The sequence below is a fragment of the Panthera tigris genome, chromosome D4 (assembly GCF_018350195.1).
Source record: "Panthera tigris isolate Pti1 chromosome D4, P.tigris_Pti1_mat1.1, whole genome shotgun sequence".
Classification (NCBI taxonomy): Eukaryota; Metazoa; Chordata; class Mammalia; order Carnivora; family Felidae; genus Panthera; species Panthera tigris.
In genome coordinates, this window is record NC_056672.1 from 69,631,775 (window position 1) to 69,649,796 (window position 18,022).

Here is an 18,022-nt window from a genome sequence, read left to right on the forward strand (position 1 = left end):
TTCTGTGTCTCCCTCTCTCTCTGCCCCTCCCCTGTTCGTGTTCTGTCTCTCTCTGTCTCAAAAACAAATAAACGTTAAAAAAAAAAAATTAAAAAAAATTTTTTTTAATGTTTATTTATTTTTGAGAGACAGAGACTGGCAGGGGAGGGGCAGGGAGAGACAGGGAGACACAGAATCCGAAGCAGGCTCCAGGCTCTGAGCTGTCAGCACAGAGCCCGACACAGAGCCTGATGTGGGGCTCCAACTCAGGAGCTGTGAGATCATGATCTGAGCTGAAGTCGGACGCCTAACTGACTGAGCCACCCAGGCGCCCCCCCCCACCCCAAATAAGTTTTTAAAAGAGAACATCCCAGAATTATACACTAAGGAAAATGTTTAGTAAGGCTTGCATATTTCACAACAACAGTAAACTGTTAATTTTGCACCAAGCAAGCACACAAACATAAACTCTGATTGCAGGATGCCTATATTGGGAAAACGTATGAAGTTGAATTTTTAAGAGAGAGAAAGTGGGTGGTGCAAAAAAAAAACGAACACGTACCAGTTAGGAGTGATAGGAGGGGACCGAGAAGGCAGGCTCTTGGTTTCTAAGTGCTCCACTGATAACGATCTCCGCATGGCTGGGTTCCACACCATCCCTCCAATCACCTTTTTGCAATACTGGTTATTTACAGACCTGAAAAACCAGAAGCAAGGTTCACTTTCCACACAGACGCGTTCAACAAGAAATCATGGCATAAATGAAGCAAATAGTCTAACCATGCTCCCCCTCCCCGGTGGGCGGCTGGTGAGCACCGGGATGACACCAGCCAAGGTTACAAGGGGTCAGAGGTACGCAGGTCAAAAGCGGTTCCGTTCTGTCCCGGCTCTTCCTGGTTATCTCTTCTCTTCTGGTGAAACTATTTTCTTGAGCCTTACTACTGCAAGCAACAAAGCTGGTCCCACAATATAACCAAACCATGCCACTATGGAACTATCAGGATAGCACAGAAATGCAGTTCAAGTTAACTCCAAGGAAATCTCACTTCATTCACAATGGCATGAATACAACCGTCAACCATCCTTCCAGGAAGGTTTCTTCGTCATGCAAGCTGGCAGAGGCCATTAGCTGTAAATCACAGATAACTCTTTGAGAGAAGGCCTGAGAAAATGCTTTCACAGCGGCAGGTTCTAAGAACATGCCATGCTACGTTCTAAGAAAGGGCCTCCCTGAAGCTAACTTTTGTGTTTACTTATACCTAGAGAATTTAAATCTTAGCTACCTAGACCCCTCAGAGAATGAATTATTTGAAAGGATGGGGTTTGAAGTCAGCTAGGAAACTCAGTTCTGCTATTCCTAAATTTTCAGTGGTGTTTTAATGTCTTATTAAAACATTCCAGGGGCACCTGCGTGGCTCAGTTGGTTAAGCATCCAACTCGTGATTCTGGCTCAGGTCATGAACTCATGGTCATGGGATCTCATGGATCTCATGGGATCAAGCCCCGTGTCAAGCTCTGTGTTGGGTGTAGAGCCTGCTTAAGATTCTTTCCCCCCACCCCTCCCTCCACCCCGCCTCTGCCCCTCTCCCACTCATGTTCTTTTTCTCAAAAAAAAAAAAAAAAAAAAACACCAAAAAAAAAATTGCACACATTTCCTTGCAGCCTAAAACTCACAAGCCAAACAAACAAACAAGCAATAACAAAAAACAGGCAGGACAAAAAACCCAAAAGAACACGAAACATGCCCTAGAATGTCAATGTACTAATTTACAGGAAGAAATACTGCTGTTACCCCGATCAAAACACTCACAGCAACATCACTGGGAGAATCTATATCAGAGAGCAAATTAGCACTGATTGAGAATGCTGCCTCAGAACAAGAGGACAAGCTAGATGATTCAAAGGTTTGATGTTGTAGTTCCCCAAAGTATGTGTCACAGGTTATTAATAGATACCCTTTGGGGAAAAAAATGTTCCATTGTCCCTTAAGCTTGCAAAATACTGAACAAGTTTCTTCTATGTGGAACTTCTATCAGGGAGCCCAACACGCAAGTATGTAGATGTATCCCTAGGGTTGGGCAAATCATGTAACCTTATGCCTCAGTTTCCTCATTTATAAAATGGAGATGGTGAGGGCTGAAATCTGCAGTGCACTGAAGCTGGTCTTAGCAGCAATGAACTGATGACCTGTGCCATGAACCACCAATATCCCAAATGACCCCCAGTAGCAGATTAAAAATGGCTACAGCTCTTCTTTGACTGGTCTCTTGAATATGGGCTGGCCTGTGACTGCTTTGACCAAGAGTAGCTGTGTAGTTCTGGACCTGGCCTTTAAGATGGCTGGCTGCTTCTGCCTTAGGTGGTCGGAGCCCTGAACTTCTGCATGAGACATCTACTACCCTGCTGGAGAGCACACATGACGAGGCCCAGAGGACACAGAATGAAGTGAAGGGTCCAGCTGAGTCCAGCCTTCCCATCATGCCATCAAGCATGGGAGCAAAGTCATCCTGGATCCATAGCCCAGCCCAGCCACCAGTTGCCTGTCACTGAGAAATCCCAGTCTACTACATGGTCTTTCCTAAATTCTTTATCCACAAAATCTTGACAGATGACAGAAAGATTGTGGTTTTCTGTTTGTTTTGTTTTTAAGTAGGCTCCACACCAGCATGGAGCCCAACGTGGGGCTTGAACTCATGACCCTCAGATCATGACCCGAGCTGAGATCAAGAGTTGGACACTGGACTGAGCCATCCAAGCACCCCAAGCTTGTTTCAAGGGACCAAAATGCCCCACCTGACCCCCAACTCCATGTTGGCTACATTTTACAGAAACAAAGACATCTGAATTGAAGTGACACTGGTAGAATTTGAACTCAGTTTTCTTAGCAACGGTCCATGCTTTCAACTGCTCACTATCTAATCCTATCAGCTGGCTCAAAGGATTAGGTTCAGCTAATGTAAAAACTATATTCCAGTGAGTTATGTCTGTGACGTCTTCACTAATAGCTCCCGAATGTATAAAATACTAGAAACAATATTACAGGAGCTGCAAACTTTGAAAATATATTTGCTCTGGGTTTATCAGAAGCTGAGAGAGAGCACTTAGCATCACAGATACTACCACTGCTACTAACATTAATTCGCTACTTAATTGAATCTATAAAAAGCTACCTAATGATTATCAACATAATAGGAAAGTCACTGGAATTGTGTGATACAGTCCCACATACCAGATAATGGCTCAGACAGGGGCATTATTTCATTAGTAATAGCCACTTCAACAACAATGCAAAATTATGAGAGCAGTTTTTCAAACCAATAGTTTACAATAACTTGATAAATGATTTCTGCTGTATCTGGTCCTGAGAAGGCAGTCTTAGAATAAATACACAAAAAATATAAACTGCATGATTAGTTTAGGGAATACATTGTAATCTAAAGTTACAATTTTATAAGAGTAATTTCTTCCACTGTACTACTCATTAAACATTTTTAATATGATTTTTTAATATGATTCCTGTAGATACTAATTATACTTAAATATAATTAAGTATGCGCATGGTACCAAGTAAACACTCAACTGGCAGTTCTCATTATTACTGTTATTTTGTGATTGTTACTAAGTAGCATATCCCAAAGTCACTTGACTCTGGGAAGCTTTCTTGTTTTAAAATTTGTTTTTTAATGTTTATTTATTTTTGAGAGAGACAGAGCGTGAGTGGGGGAGGGGAAGAGAGAGATGGAGACAGAATCTGAAGCAGGCTCTAGGCTCTGAGCTGTCAGCACAGAGCCAGACGTGGGGCCTGAGCTCACGGACCGTGAGATCACGACTTGAGCCGAAGTCAGATGCTTAACTCACTGAGCCACCCAGGCATGCCCCTGGGAAGCATTATTTCTGTTCACTCGTTATTAGGGATGTCTGCATCAGCGGTCATCAGGGAGGATGTAACAGATGGTGGGAGGGGTTGTCTTGGTACCATGACGACCCTCAGAGTCATTGCCACCTGCTTCTTTTAGTATGACACGGTACAGGAGCAGCTGCATTTCTGGCTGCTTGGGTGTTCCAGGGGCAGCAAAGTTGAGGAGACAGAAAGGAAGCAGAGGAATAGAAGTATCTGAGTTTGCATGGAAAGAGACACTGCTGCCCCTGGGGAGACTGAACTGCGCAGCTCCAGCTCTGCGCCTGGGGTCCCTGGATGATGGCGTCCCTTCCCCCGAGGATGTCCTCTACCCAGCAGTGGCCAGGACACATTCACATCTCACTCTAGTGTGGATACTGTCCCTCAAGAATACTCACTTTTTGGGGTTCCTAGAGCCCATAGTCCAGTACTGAGACAGAACATTCTTTTCCTGAGGTAGTAGCTTCTTAGCCTGAAAGAATGTATGGTGTTCCACACAGGATTTCCACAAGTTTTTGCAAGATCGGTAATTTAACATGTTGAAGGCCACAATATGTTCCCTGGATTCAGTCTGGGAGGAAAAAGCACAGTAGAGATTTCATCTGCACAGATGAAAGGGCAAAGGTGCATAGATGTTCTATGTCCGCATCAGTGGTCATCAGGGAAGATGTAACAGAATGTGGAAAACCAGCTTCAAAATGCCTTAGGTGAGACACCAGTGTCATAGGACTATTCAGGAGCAAGATCTGTTAAGCATCTTACTCCTGTGGAAAAGATGACCTGGCTCTCCCCTTTATCATCACTTGTGATTCTCCATGAACACTCTGATTTGGAATGTGCTTACATTCCTAGGTTGGATATATCTGGACCAACCAGATAAAGGCTGTGTGATACATTTCTTTTAAAACTTAGCTCTGGGAAAATCTCTCCTGAAGAATGTCTTCCACTTACCTGAAACTTGAGATTTTATAAGCCTTTGGATTTCTTTATTTGCTTTCCCCTGAGCACGGAGTTAATTTAATCATTTCCTTGACCCTCATCCTACCTGAGTGTAAGTTTTCTGTTTTCATGTTATATTACCATGTTGTGCATTTTGGGGCCACCTTTGATCTTGCAATGGGGGGGGGGGTGTCAGGAGACCCAGATTCTAGTCCTAGTTTGCTCTGAGCTCTGGTGTCCTCATTTCCAAGTGATCACTGCTATGTGGAGCCATTTTAAGTACACATTATCTTTGAATTCCTGGGAAATGAACATAGTGACAATAAGTGAAAAATACATGGGGCACCTGGGTGGGTCACTCAAATTTGAGTGTCCGACTTCGGCTCAGGTCATGATCTCACGGTCTATGAGTCCGAGCCCCGCATCAGGCTCTGTGCTGACAGCTCAGAGCCTGGAGCCTGCTTCAGATTCTGTGTCTCCCTCTCTCTCCCTGCCCCTCCCCTGCTTGCACTCTGTCTGTCTGTCTCTCTCTCTTAAAAATAAACATTAAAAAAATAAAAAAAATACAGGACATAACAGGATAGAGCATGGTATCTCTGATTCAAATTCCAGCACCTCCACTTGGTAGCACTTTCGAGCCCTCTTCTCCATACTGATAACGAGAGTCATCTGGAGAGTGGTGGTCCCTCTTAGGAGACACATGCAAAGGTTACTGTGCATGTTTAAACACATCAAGGGGAGGAGCTGATCTCGTTGATATGCATTGCTACGCTGCATGGGCTCATGCCAGGTGCTCTGACCAATGCTTTTATTTAATCTTCTTGATTCCCGGAGAGGTAGGTACTACTACATTTCTGGAAACAAGCTAACTTGGGCTAGGGGAGGTTATGTAACCAGCCCAGCTGGTAAGTAGAAGAGTGAGGATCCAAACTCATCGTTACTAACTCCAAAGCAAGTTACGTCTGCTATCAGATAAACACATGAATTCTACAGGCAACTCTGGACTCCAACTTCCATTTTCTACCCCCTGCATGCCATGCTCTTTCTCCCCAGTCACACGGACGGCCAGCTGCCTTCGCCTGCTGAAGAACTAAGAGCTGAAGTGGCTAGAAACACAAGAAACAAAGCAAGTGTAGACATAACTCACCTGTTTTTGTCGTTGATGTATGAAGAACTTTTTCCTTTTGAAAGAAATCTTTAGAATGTTCACCCTGCAAAAAAATGAAACATATAGGGGCGCCTGGGTGGCGCAGTCGGTTAAGCGTCCGACTTCGGCCAGGTCATGATCTCGCGGTCCATGAGTTCGAGCCCCGCGTCAGGCTCTGGGCTGATGGCTCGGAGCCTGGAGCCTGTTTCCGATTCTGTGTCTCCCTCTCTCTCTGCCCCTCCCCCGTTCATGCTCTGTCTCTCTCTGTCCCAAAAATAAATTAAAAAAAAAAACAATGAAACATATAAAATGCACATAGGGATCAGCTGGCTGGCAGCTGATGCCTCACAATGTGTATCCTCTACTCCATGACCATGAGGAGCAAGGGCTCTCCGCTTCCTAGAGTTTACCCCGCAGTAGGAATGACAACAGGCCTGTAGCCTCAGCTGCATACCAAGGAGCTCACTGAAGCTGAGTATCACATAAGGACTACTGAATCACGATGTAGCTTTTAAATAATGAGAACCATGGGCAATGTGCTCTGTTTGTGGTCATTTGCTTTTGTGACAGTGTAGCTCTGCTTGAGCTGGTGTGTGCCTGGGGAGACCAGCTGAGGGCAGTGTGGAGCAGCAGAGGGAGGACAGACAGCAACCAGACAGACTTGGGCCCACATCTCCACTCTGGTACTTACTGGCCATGTGTCAAGTTTGCATAAGAACACGGTTATAGCCCCCATGTGCAGCATTTTTATATACCGGTTCCCTACTAAAAGCTTTACATTAGTCCCTCAACTAAGCCTTGCAATAGTCCTGCAACATATTATTATTCCCAGTTCTCAGATGATGAAACTGAGGCTCAGACACCTCCCCTAAGTGCTCAAGATCATTCAATAAGGGATGCACAATCTGAGCCTCTGCTAACAAGTCCTGTATGACGTAGTTGGAAGGCACTGCCTTTTTCAGAGTGGTCTTGTGAGGATTAAGTCTGTTTGGTCCCCTGAGTTTGTAGACCAGAACAGAATACTTAGTAAAAGTCCAACTAATAACTAAGGAACCACAGTGACAATACAGTTCCTGCCCAAAGGAAGTTCTCTGAGTTCTGGCCAATGTACCGCCCAGGACTCTGTAACTCCAAAACCTGCCTTGAGCCAGTTCATCCCTGTTTCCACAGAGTATCCCAAACCACAGGGTGACCGGAGGAAGGGGCTGCTAGTGGAAACCAAACTCCTTTTCCCAAGTACCGAATCTGGATGAACCTCACAGGTCAGAGGTAAAAACCTGGTCTCCACCCCTCCTTTAGAAATACCAGTTTAAAATTAGAGATAACATTTCTTTTGTTCAGCATATTTTTAAAGCATGATTCAGAAAATAATTAGAAGTGGTTTGCACTTACCAAGGATAGAAACTTGTGCAAATGTATTTTCGGTACACGGCGATGCCCGCAGAAGCAATCCCAATCATTAGATCTAAATTGTGCAGATCCTGTAAAAAGGAAGAACCGAGATTCACAGTGTGTTACAGTCATGCTTATGCCCTCTGGTAACTCAAGCACCCACGCTGTTATAAATAGCAGTATGTATAAGCTCCAAAGGAAGAATGTTATGGAAAACAGGCAACCGATACTTAAGATCCAAATGCTTAGCACCAGACTCTTCTAAAATGCACACGCGCTGCCTGAGAGCAACATCTGGGTCCCACTGGGTTAGAGAGTTACCAGCAAGGCCCACTCATCATTCCACGGAATCTTGAAATGAATATCCAATTGTACATTTCCTACAATTGGTATTAGATATCATGTGAGCATCAGAAAGACCTCACCCTCTGCACAGCTTTACACCAATCTCAACTTCCATCACTGAAAAGGCTTTAGCTACTGTCGTGAAGTGTAGAACTGCTGACTTTAAATCCAACTGAGAAATAAATACAGCCTATAAATCCAATACACTCAACATTTATTAAGAGCCTGTGCGCTAGGCATTGCCGTAGACAATGAAAACATGGGGAGGGGCAGAGACAGGGAGACAGAGGATCCAAAGGGGGCTCTGTGCTGAGAGCAACAAGCCCGATGTGGGGTTCGAACTCACAAACTGTGAGATCATGATCTGAGCCAACGTCGGATGTTCAACTGATTGAGCCACCCAGGTTCCCTGAGTAAAATAAAATTTTAAAATAAAACATTTCCTTCCCTTGAGTCACCTATGCCCCAATTTACCCTATCATATACTCCAAATTATATTCAATAGGAGCGGGGGCAGAGTCTGACTTAGTTACGACTGAGTGTGAAGTTTAGGTTTGTCACCTATTAGCTGTGTTATTTTGGGCTACTGAGCCTTAATTTTTCCTTTTGTATAATAAGGATTATCAAACCCACCTCTCCAAAGGCTAAAATTAGAGAACATGTGGCAGGTATAATTATATTTTCATTTCCTTTTGCCTTTCAAGATGTGATGGGACAAATCATTTGTGGACAGTGATATGAACAAGGGGAATTAGAGAAATCGGCCAAACAAAACATTGCTGACTGATACAGTCGAAAGTCCAGAGTATTCACTCCTGGGTACCCAGCTGGGATCCCATGCAACTCAACCCAGGATAGTAACTATCCACTAAATTCCCACGCCTGTCCCCACACTTCCCAGCTACACTTGTACTGGAGAAGGCAGGGTCACGTGACTAGTCATGGTCAATGTTCTAGGAGCAGTGATGGATCTCTTCTGGGCTGAATCATTTCAGAGCTGCTGTGAAGCCAACCCTTCAACTTCCTCTTCCCTTGCCACACACACGAGGCCATGTTAGGTGAAGCCTCAAGATGGAGGCAGCCTGGCTGCCGAGTCACTGCACCTGGAGGGTCGCTGGGACCCATCGGAGCCTTTGAACTACTGGGAAGTGAGCTCTGTGGCGTCAGGTCGTTGGTGTATAGGGGGTTCTGCCTGACACAACATAGTCAAAGGTAACCCAGCTCCCTCTGATACCCTGGGAGGTGTGAGCCAGGCAGGTAATCATCTGGCTCGAGGTCACTCATGGGACACAGGGGGTAGGGAGAGTGCAGGTCAACTCAGATACAGATAAAGTCCACTTCACTGCTGAAGAAAGTTCTCCACAACATTCCACAGTAAGTGATTATTTGCAACGGAATAAAAATTAACCATCAAGTCCCAAAGTTGATATTTTATAAGACCCCATATCTTCTTCCTCCTTTATTACTGAGGCTGTAACTTGCCTATCACACGGTTATGGGATTGGAATGGCACAAAAGAAATGAAAGTGCTTCTATGAATCGCAAAAATCTCAGATGTAGAGTCTGATTATTTACTCAACTTCCCTGAGCCTACATTTTCTCACTGTAAAATGGGATGATTCGAAGACTGATTTCTCAAGGTTGTTATAATCTTTAAACGAGACATTGTGGTCTCATGAAAGCATCTGGAACAATGCCTAGTACCTACTAGGTATTCAATATTTGCTTCCTTTTGTATTTGATGTGGACCAATTACTGGCAGAAAATAGAAAGGTCAGAGGCCAATTAGACAGTGCTGGGATCATGTACTAAAGCTGCTACTTCTGTGCTGTGTGACCTTCCAAAAGTCCCTGAGCATCAGTTTCTCCATCTGTAAAATGGGGGTAATGATAATACCTCACAGCATTACTGGGGGAAATAAGCAAGCCACTGTATCCGGCAGATAGAAATTACTCAGTAGATGATGGATATTAGTCAATTTTATTTAAGACTTTTTTTTTTAACGTTTATTTATTTTTTTGAGACAGAGAGAGAGAGAGCACGAATGGGGGAGGGTCAGAGAGGGAGGGAGACACAGAATCCGAAACAGGCTCCGAGCTGTCGGCACAGAGCCTGACGCGGGGCTCAAACTCGCAGACCGTGAGATCGTGACCTGAGCCGAAGTCGACGCTTAACCGACTAAGCCACCCAGGCACCCCTAGTCAATTTTATTTAAAAAGTCACAACAAGAGGCTCCTGGGTGGCTCAGTCAGTTAAGCGTCTGACTCTTGATTTTGGCTCAGGTCATGATTTCACGGTTTACGAGTTAGAGCCCCAAACTGGGCTCTGTGCTGACAGTGAGGGCCCTGCTTGGGATTCTCTGTCTCCCTCTCTCTCTGCTCCTCCCCCACTCTCTCTCTCAAAAATAAACATTAAAAAAAATTAAAAGTCACAATCAATTAAAATATTTATTGGTTTTCATGATTGTACCATTATAATTAAAAAAAATTTTTTTAATGTTTATTTTTGAGAGAGAGAGAGAGAGAGACAGAGCATGAGCAGGGAAGGGGCAGAAAGAGGAGGGAGGGGACAGAGGATCGAAAGTAGGCTCTGCACCGACACCAGTGAGCCTGATGTGGGGCTTGAACTCACGAACTGTGAGATCATGACCTGAGCCAAAGTCGAACGCTTAACCGACTGAGCCACCCAATATTGGTGCCCCAATAACATTATAATTTTTAAAAGCATCCAACTGTTAATATTGGCTCAGGTTACAATCTCAGTCCCTTACATGGGACTGAGCCCCATGTAGGGCTTTGTGCTGAGGGTGGAGCCTGCTTGGGATCCTGTCTCTCTACCCACCCCCCCATGTGTGCACGCATGCACTCTCTCTCTCAAAATAAATAAATAAACTTTAAAAGAGAAAGCTGTCATATTTGGGTAATTTGAACAGCAATGAGATGAAATAGTAAACACCTTGGCTCATTAAAGTATCACTTGGAAAATGGACAGACACATTTTTTGCTTCTTTAATCATCATATGAAATCATCTTTACAAACTACTTGTTTCTGGGGCACCTGGGTGGCTCGGTCATTTAAGTGTCCGACTTTGGCTCAGGTCATGATCTCACAGTTCGTGGCTTCGAGCCCTGCGTCAGGCTCTGTGCTGACAGCTCAGAGCCTCGAGCCTACTTTGATTCTGAGTCTCCCTCTCTCTGACCCTCCCCCTCTCATGCTCTCTCTCTCTCTCTCTCTAAAAAATAAACATTAAAAAAAATTTTAAAACTACTTGTTTCTGGGGTGCCTGGGTGGCTCTGTCAGTTAAGCTGCCGACTTCAGCTCAGGTCATATTCTCACAGCTTGTGAGTTCGAGCCCTGCATCAGGCTCTGTGCTAACCACTCTGAGCCTGGAGCCTGCTTCAGGTTCTGTCTGTCTCTCTCTGCCCCTCCCCCATTCGTGCTCCCTCTTTCAAAAAGTGAATAAACATTTTTTAAAAAATAAAAATAAAATAAAAATAAAAACTATTGTTTCTAATTCCCATGACCACCCCGCCCCCCAACCCCATGGAAGCATGAAACATGAAAAAACAACTGTATAACCAACTTTATAAAATTTCTGAATATTGTTATACAAAGCTCTTTTTTTTATTATACTGGAAAAGACATAGTCTCCAAGAAGTTTTCAAACCTTCGGAAATTAATTTCTGAACCCGGAAATGCCGAGGGTACCTACCCTACCGCTGTGTAGCTCCACTCCATAGAAGTCGAGGGTCCGTGCTATGTTGATAAAGCAAGATTCAGCTTCTGACTGCTTTAGTCCACTACAGAAGACAAGAGACAACACAGAGCTCTCGAATCAACAGAGCACACAACTCCAATTTTTAACATAAAAATCCCCTCCAAATTGGTAACATTTCTGTAAGGTTATTAAATGCCTTATGTTATTAATCTTCAACAATCTCACCCTAAATTCTACTAAACCAAGTCTTTTCTCTTGCCCACCGAATAGGACTTCATCGCCTGCTCAAATCCTTTACTGAATAATACTTCCCATTATTAGGCTCTCAATACTCAGATACGGAAGGAAGTCACCTTTTGGAATTCCCACCCTCCTTGTTCCAAGTTGCTTACGTGATAGGTGCTCTTCAGGTCTTTCCACCTTTATCTATTCTTCTGGCAGCCTCAAACTCCCAAACGTCACTGTGCTATTTTAGGATGCTGGCTTCTGCCTGGGAAACAATTCTGGGAGGGAGGATTGGCCGTGCCTTTTAGAAGGGACGCAGATTGCTTGGCCTTTGTTTTTGCACCCTTCCCAAGAATGTCAGGTCCCTTGAGACCTGGCCTTCCTGGTCAGGATGGCCCTGATCTGACCTGGACTATAGAGTTGCCTCTCTGTAGCTTTGAATAAAATGAGGCAAAGGACAAGGAGCCCAGAATTGGGCATATCTGCTGGAATGGAAGCTGGGCCTGCGGCAGCTGCGGAAGACTGGGCCTCCCTTCTGGAATGAAGGCGGTTTCACGACCTGAAGCCAGGGAGGATGTGGGATTCACAGGGCCTCCTGGCATTCGTCCACCTGCCTGTCTATTCAATGATGCTTGATGGAGCCACCCATTTTATCAAATGTGGTCAACTGTTAAAAGTTGCCTGGTAGGTCAATTTGTGGGGCATATTTAAAAAGGGCATTTCCGCTAGGAATTAACAAGATTTCAATGACACCCTAAAAAAGAATGCTGTAAATCCCCTTAAACTCTTACCGGATTTTGCACTTTACAGAAATGCTAGTTATGCCAAATATATCTGCCATTGTAACATCTCAAAGGTTCACAAACCTCCGACAGCTTAAAAGAGGATTCATGAACAAAAGGAAGAGAACACATCAGACACAAGGGAACATAAGGTCTGAAATGTGCGACCTGGGTTCCCAAAGTAGGCCACCCCACCCCTCTTCTCACCTGTGCTGTTCGTGGAGCGATTCCACCTTCGTTAAAAAGTCATCGTTCTGATCTGGTATAAACTGACTATCAGAAAGATAGCCTGGATGATGAATGGAAGAATCATAGTCTCCAAAATGCGCTATCAAGACAGAATGAGGAGGAAATCGCCTTTTCAATATGGTCTGCATTCACAAGCATCTATAGCATCACAAGAAAAGCATTGGAAGTATTCTTCCAAGAGGTTCTACCGCTGAATGAACTTGAGCTTCTCCTTAGCTCCAGATTCTACATTTCTATCTGAACCCTATGTGGTACCACCACACATGCTTCAGCTGAATGTTCTCTCCCCGCGGCCAGACATTTGGACAGTCTAACCTAGGCCCTATTCTAAACCCATGCTCTGTGGTGAGCCCTGCAGTTTGCACCGTACCCCTGGATAAAGAGAAGTAAGAGAAGCCACTCAAAAATGCCATGCCCTGTATGCCACGTCCTGTGCAGAAGATGGACTCTCTAGTAGCCCAAGGTGATCACAACACTGGACCAGCCTGCTCCAAAAAATGTGTGTGGGCAGAAGGGAGGTTATGTTGACTTGACCACAGTCTGCACGTTGACCAGGTCCCGGGAATTTGGAAAAGTGGTGGAAGAAATGGAACCAGGATGTGTTCGGAGGCACAGTGGGGGGTGGCATGAGGGCTGGGAGTGGGTGGGGCTGATGGGCCCTAGCAAGGTGAGGGCAGAATTCTGGGGCAGAAGGGAGTCAGGGAAACACTGGAGACCTGCAATTGCAGAGGGTGTAGGAAGAGGGCCTTACAGAGGGGTTCCCAGATCCATCCCTGGTCTAAGCGGTGCCTCTCCCTCAAGATCCTTGACTGCCATTCTACAAACGTGACTCACTGACATCTACTGTGTAATAGATATTCCTGAGAGTTGTACATGGCTGCCCTGGGGATTCAAACCATTTGGGTGTCTGGACTGTTGAGGAGATTGGGAAAAAGACCCTGGGTGGGGCACCTAAAGATCTTGCCTGTGGGACACAGGGACACCTGCCTCCCTTCATGAAGATTCAGTTTTTCCATCTTTATAAAAACAGGAGAAAAACAAGTTCTAGTTCTGATGGGCAATTACTCTAGTATTTCATTTTCTTTTTTTTTTTATTGAAAAAAAATTTTGTGTTTATTTATTTTTGAAACAGAGACAGAGTGTGAGCAGGGGAGGGGTAGAGAGAAAGAGGGAAACCCAGAATCTGAAGCAGGCTCCAGGCTCTGAGCAGTTAGCACAGCACCCGACACGGGGCCCAAACCCACAAACTGTTGAGATCATGACCTGAGCCGAAGTCCGGAGCTGAACCCCTTAACCGACTGAGCCACCCAGGCATTCCAGTAGTATTTCATTTTGTTAATGGGACACTTTCATCTTTTTCTTAAAAATATTAACCTTGATCTTTCCAAAGGTTTCAATGAATTCTTCCCACAGTTGGCTTCAACGCTAGGCGGCTTCTGAGGGCTAGCGTTGCACAGCGCCCACTCAACACAGAGTTCTAAATCAAACAGCTCCTTCTGTGACACGAGGATGGGGACCGGGAGAAGCTGCTGTGATGCTTCATGGCCAATCTCAGGAGGGAAGGAGATGAGCCGGGGAGCTGCTTAGGGGAATTCATCACAAAGAGGAGAGGCTAGATGCAAGCACATATTTCTTTATGACGGTTTGGCCCTGCTCACCCTCAACTGCCACCACACCCAAGAGCTGCTCTTTGAGATCCACACCATAATGAAGGGATCTGTTTCCTCCTTACACTCTTCCCTGAGGGCTGGGAGTGAGGCAGACTCATCCCTGGGGCCTAGCACCTATGCATGGCACCCAGTAGGTGCTCAGGGATGCAGTGCTCAGAACTAACTGAAACAAAGGCTACTACAAAGTTCAGTTTTGGAAGGGGAAGAGGGCCTAAAGAGCCAAGTGATCTATGCACGCAGACTTGGTCAAGGGTAGACCATAGGCTGTTAAGGCCAGCCAAATGCAGCTAAGCTATGGACAGCAATGTCAAGGCTGGATTATGTAAGCACAAGTGTGGCATATAGGTGAGTTTGTACATTGTGAAGTATAGAACCGTGTGTTTATAGGAAATAATTTAGATGCCCTGACACAGAGCCCCCAGTGAGGACAGCTTGAGAAAGTCTTAAAATTATCTTGTATAAATTCGTTTTAAAAGGGAAGAAACTAAAAAAAGAAAGAGAAAAAAAAAAAAAAAGAGAGAAGAAACTATGGTCCAGAGATAAGGGACTTCCCATATCACAGAAGCCACTTCCAGCAGTCAAGACCAGAACCCAGGTGATCCATGCCCCCCAGCTTATGCTCCTACCATTCCCACCAGCCTGCCTGCCAGGTCCAAGCTGCTGCTCGCCATTTGCTGAGGACAGGGGTTATGTCCCCAGAGGGCAGCCAAATGCTGCAAAGGGATTTTCCTAAGCCTCAAGGCAGAGTCCGATTAAATTTTACTCTATTGGTTTCATTTGCTCATGGTGAGCCTCTTGGACCTTGACTTGGTCATCTGTTTTAGCTGATAAATCCCGACCCCTGGGCCCTTCTGCAAACATGAACAGCAAGGTCATCTTTAGTCAAGTCACTGACAAATGTCTGAACTTAACAAAAGGCCTAGAGGGAATCTCCCTGTAGGGTGGTTTTCCCTTGGAATCTTAGTCGGCTACTCCGTGCAAAGTTTTGTGCTCACCACTAGAGGGAAACAAAGTTAAATAGTCACCTGCAAACACTTGGCCAAGCACAGAGAGGTTCCCCTGTTGATTTCAAAGCACTCATGACAACCCAGCGACAGACATTGCTTTTGTCCCTATGAAACAGTTAAGGGGAGGGAGACTCAAGGAAGGGACCTGCCCACACTGCTCAGCTGGTAACTTGGAGCCTAGACTTTGACCACAGTCCATAACCTTCATCTACTTACTATACCACACACCCTAACCTCCAGAGCAATACACTTTCCTATTCGTGGGGAAGCAACACATGCACAAGCTAATTATAGCAGGAAGATAAGGAAATGAGTGTTTATGTGGGAAGTACATTGTCGTAAGTTCCATGCATTCTTCTGGCTAAAATTTTATATTGTGCAGGAAACAGAGAGTATATTCCAGACACTCAAATGTGCGGCATTTCCAGCTGTCAAACTATTCTGTTGGGAAAGTCCTTTATGTAATATAAGCAAGCCCCTTACATGTTATTCATCCAACACCAGCTTAATCTTGGAGGCTCTTCTCAGGGGTCATCACTAAGAAGCTTTTCTGGACTCGCTTCCTTCTCCCCCATGCAAGATGGAGTGCGTCCTCTGTGCTCACCCTCACTGCCACCATCAGCTGGCCCACCTGTGCCTCCCCAGCAGGCAGGGGACTCCAGAGAGAGGCCATGCTCTGTCTGTGCACCCTAAGACTGGTACAGAACCTGCATGTGACAGAGGTCAAGGGACATTATGGAATGAATACGTATTTCTAAGAACTTTATTCTTTGAGCCTCCTAAATACTTGAGGCCACCAGCAACCTATAAAATCTTTTCAGGTATTGGGGGCGCCTGGGTGGCTCGGTCAGTTAAGCGTCCGACTTTGGCTCAGGTCATGATCTCACAGTCCTCACAGTCCATCTTGAGTTCAAGACCTGCATCGGGCTCTGTGCTGATAGCTGGGAGCCTGGAGCCTGCTTCAGAGTTTGCGTCTCCTTCTCTCTCTGCCCCTCCCCCACTCACGCTGTGTGTGTGTGTGTGTGTGTGTGTGTGTCTCTCTCAAAAATAAATAAACATTAAAAAAAAATATTTTCCAGTATTTACCTACATTACTTTTTATCTAGTAAGAAAATGTGATTTTGCTTTGCTCGTCACTAGTGGGGCTTATCTTCATATGACACACCCCTGCCAGGACAATTTAGTGAAATGTAGTAGATAAAAATTAGACATCCAGCAGTACCCTATCCAAGAATTAATCTTACAGAAATGCATGCACAGAAGTATCAGGAAGAATATATATGTACTTCCTGAGAGTGAAGGAATAAAGAGCTTATACTTAAAACTGCTTGTCTGACAATGCATGATTTCATTAAGCATGAGAGTCATGCTAATATTTCCACGGAAACTAGTTTCTGCTTTCTCGATGCTAATAACTTCCTTTAGCCCAGTTCTATCACTTGTTTGCAGAGGGGAGAACCTGACTTAGAATAGGATTTTCGTATTTGGTTCTTAAATTTTACTCTAAATAGAGTTTATTGTTTATAAAAGGCAGTTCTTCAGAAAGTTTTCTTCTGGGCAGACATGAAAACAGAGCGCAAGTGAGCACTTGCCACGTGGCGGGCGCTATCCTGAGAGCTTTCCGTATAATAACTCATTCCATCTTTACTACAACCCTAGGAAGTAAACACAGTTATCACCACTTCACAGATGAAGACACGAAGGCCTAGAGAGGCTCAGGGTCATGATGTATTAGTGGAGGAGCCCAAGCCCAGGCAACATGGCTCCAGGAACGTGCTCATTGACTCAGTTACCAGCAAGGGTCCGGCTGTAAAGTTTCTAGTTATACATTTCCTTACATGTATGATTTGACTCAGTCAATTTTGAGTTGTAATCACCACCATCACCTCTGTTTTACAGAAAAAAAACCCCGGGAATTCAGGGAGGTAATACCACATTAGTGGCAAGTGGAGAAGCCAGGATCTAAATTTAGTTTGACTATGTCCTTCCTAGTGTTCCTGCCCCTCAAAGCTCCAGCTGCAAACACCAAACTCACTCCGGGATGTAGCAAAGCTGGTCTCTTCAGCTGATCAGCCTGGCAGAGATGGAGTCCATGAGGTCTAGAGACCAGTAAGGACACAGGCTGACTGGTGGCCATGCCATTTCCCATCTGGATACAACACACCCGGGTCTGTTCCAGCTGTGTTGTAGGGAGAGGGAACTTTCAAATCACTGTGCAGCCTCTTCTTGGTTTCCCATTGGAGAGAAGGAGATGCAGGCTATCTGGGGAGACTGAGACTGGATCTGACCTTATTAGTGAGTAGGGTCATTGTTAAAGGTCTGTCTTCCACTTCCTGGTATCCCGCAGGTGGGCAGATAAGCTGTGGGCCCAGCCACCTTGCTCTTCCCCTCTCCTATTTCTGTTGCTTGCAGCCAGGGGAGTGGACAGACTTAAGGCCACCTCAGGAGTCCCTGTCAGCCTTCTCTTGTTATTTTGCCTCTGAGACCAAAGTAGAGTGAGTAGTTCAGCCAGCACCTGCTCAGAGACCTGACCATCTTGCTCTCTTAACTCCCTATCCTACAGTCAGCTTAAGAGGGTTATAGGCCAAGATGCTGTGGGGCTTATAGAAAGGTAGAGGAGCCTTCTTACATACGATGCATCTCTGCCCGAACTCTACATTAGCGTACTGCT

The 18,022-nt window shown here is 45.1% G+C and overlaps 1 protein-coding gene across 3 annotated transcripts in view; it reads right to left on the reverse strand.

Annotated features, from left to right (window-relative positions):
- The window catches only part of PTPN3 (protein tyrosine phosphatase non-receptor type 3), a 108,982-nt gene that overhangs the window by 41,012 nt on the left and 49,948 nt on the right, over positions 1-18,022 (reverse strand). For 2 of the 3 annotated variants that reach the window (XM_042964028.1, XM_042964030.1), the window contains 6 exons: positions 12,633-12,753; positions 11,413-11,500; positions 7,356-7,444; positions 5,964-6,027; positions 4,276-4,448; positions 542-676 (listed from right to left, as the gene is read on the reverse strand). In XM_042964028.1, the coding sequence (XP_042819962.1) occupies positions 542-676; positions 4,276-4,448; positions 5,964-6,027; positions 7,356-7,444; positions 11,413-11,500; positions 12,633-12,753 (670 nt within the window). Of the gene's footprint in view, positions 1-541; positions 677-4,275; positions 4,449-5,963; positions 6,028-7,355; positions 7,445-11,412; positions 11,501-11,810; positions 11,922-12,632; positions 12,754-14,048; positions 14,425-18,022 lie in introns of those variants that run through there. The other variant, XM_042964029.1, reaches the window with a different exon arrangement.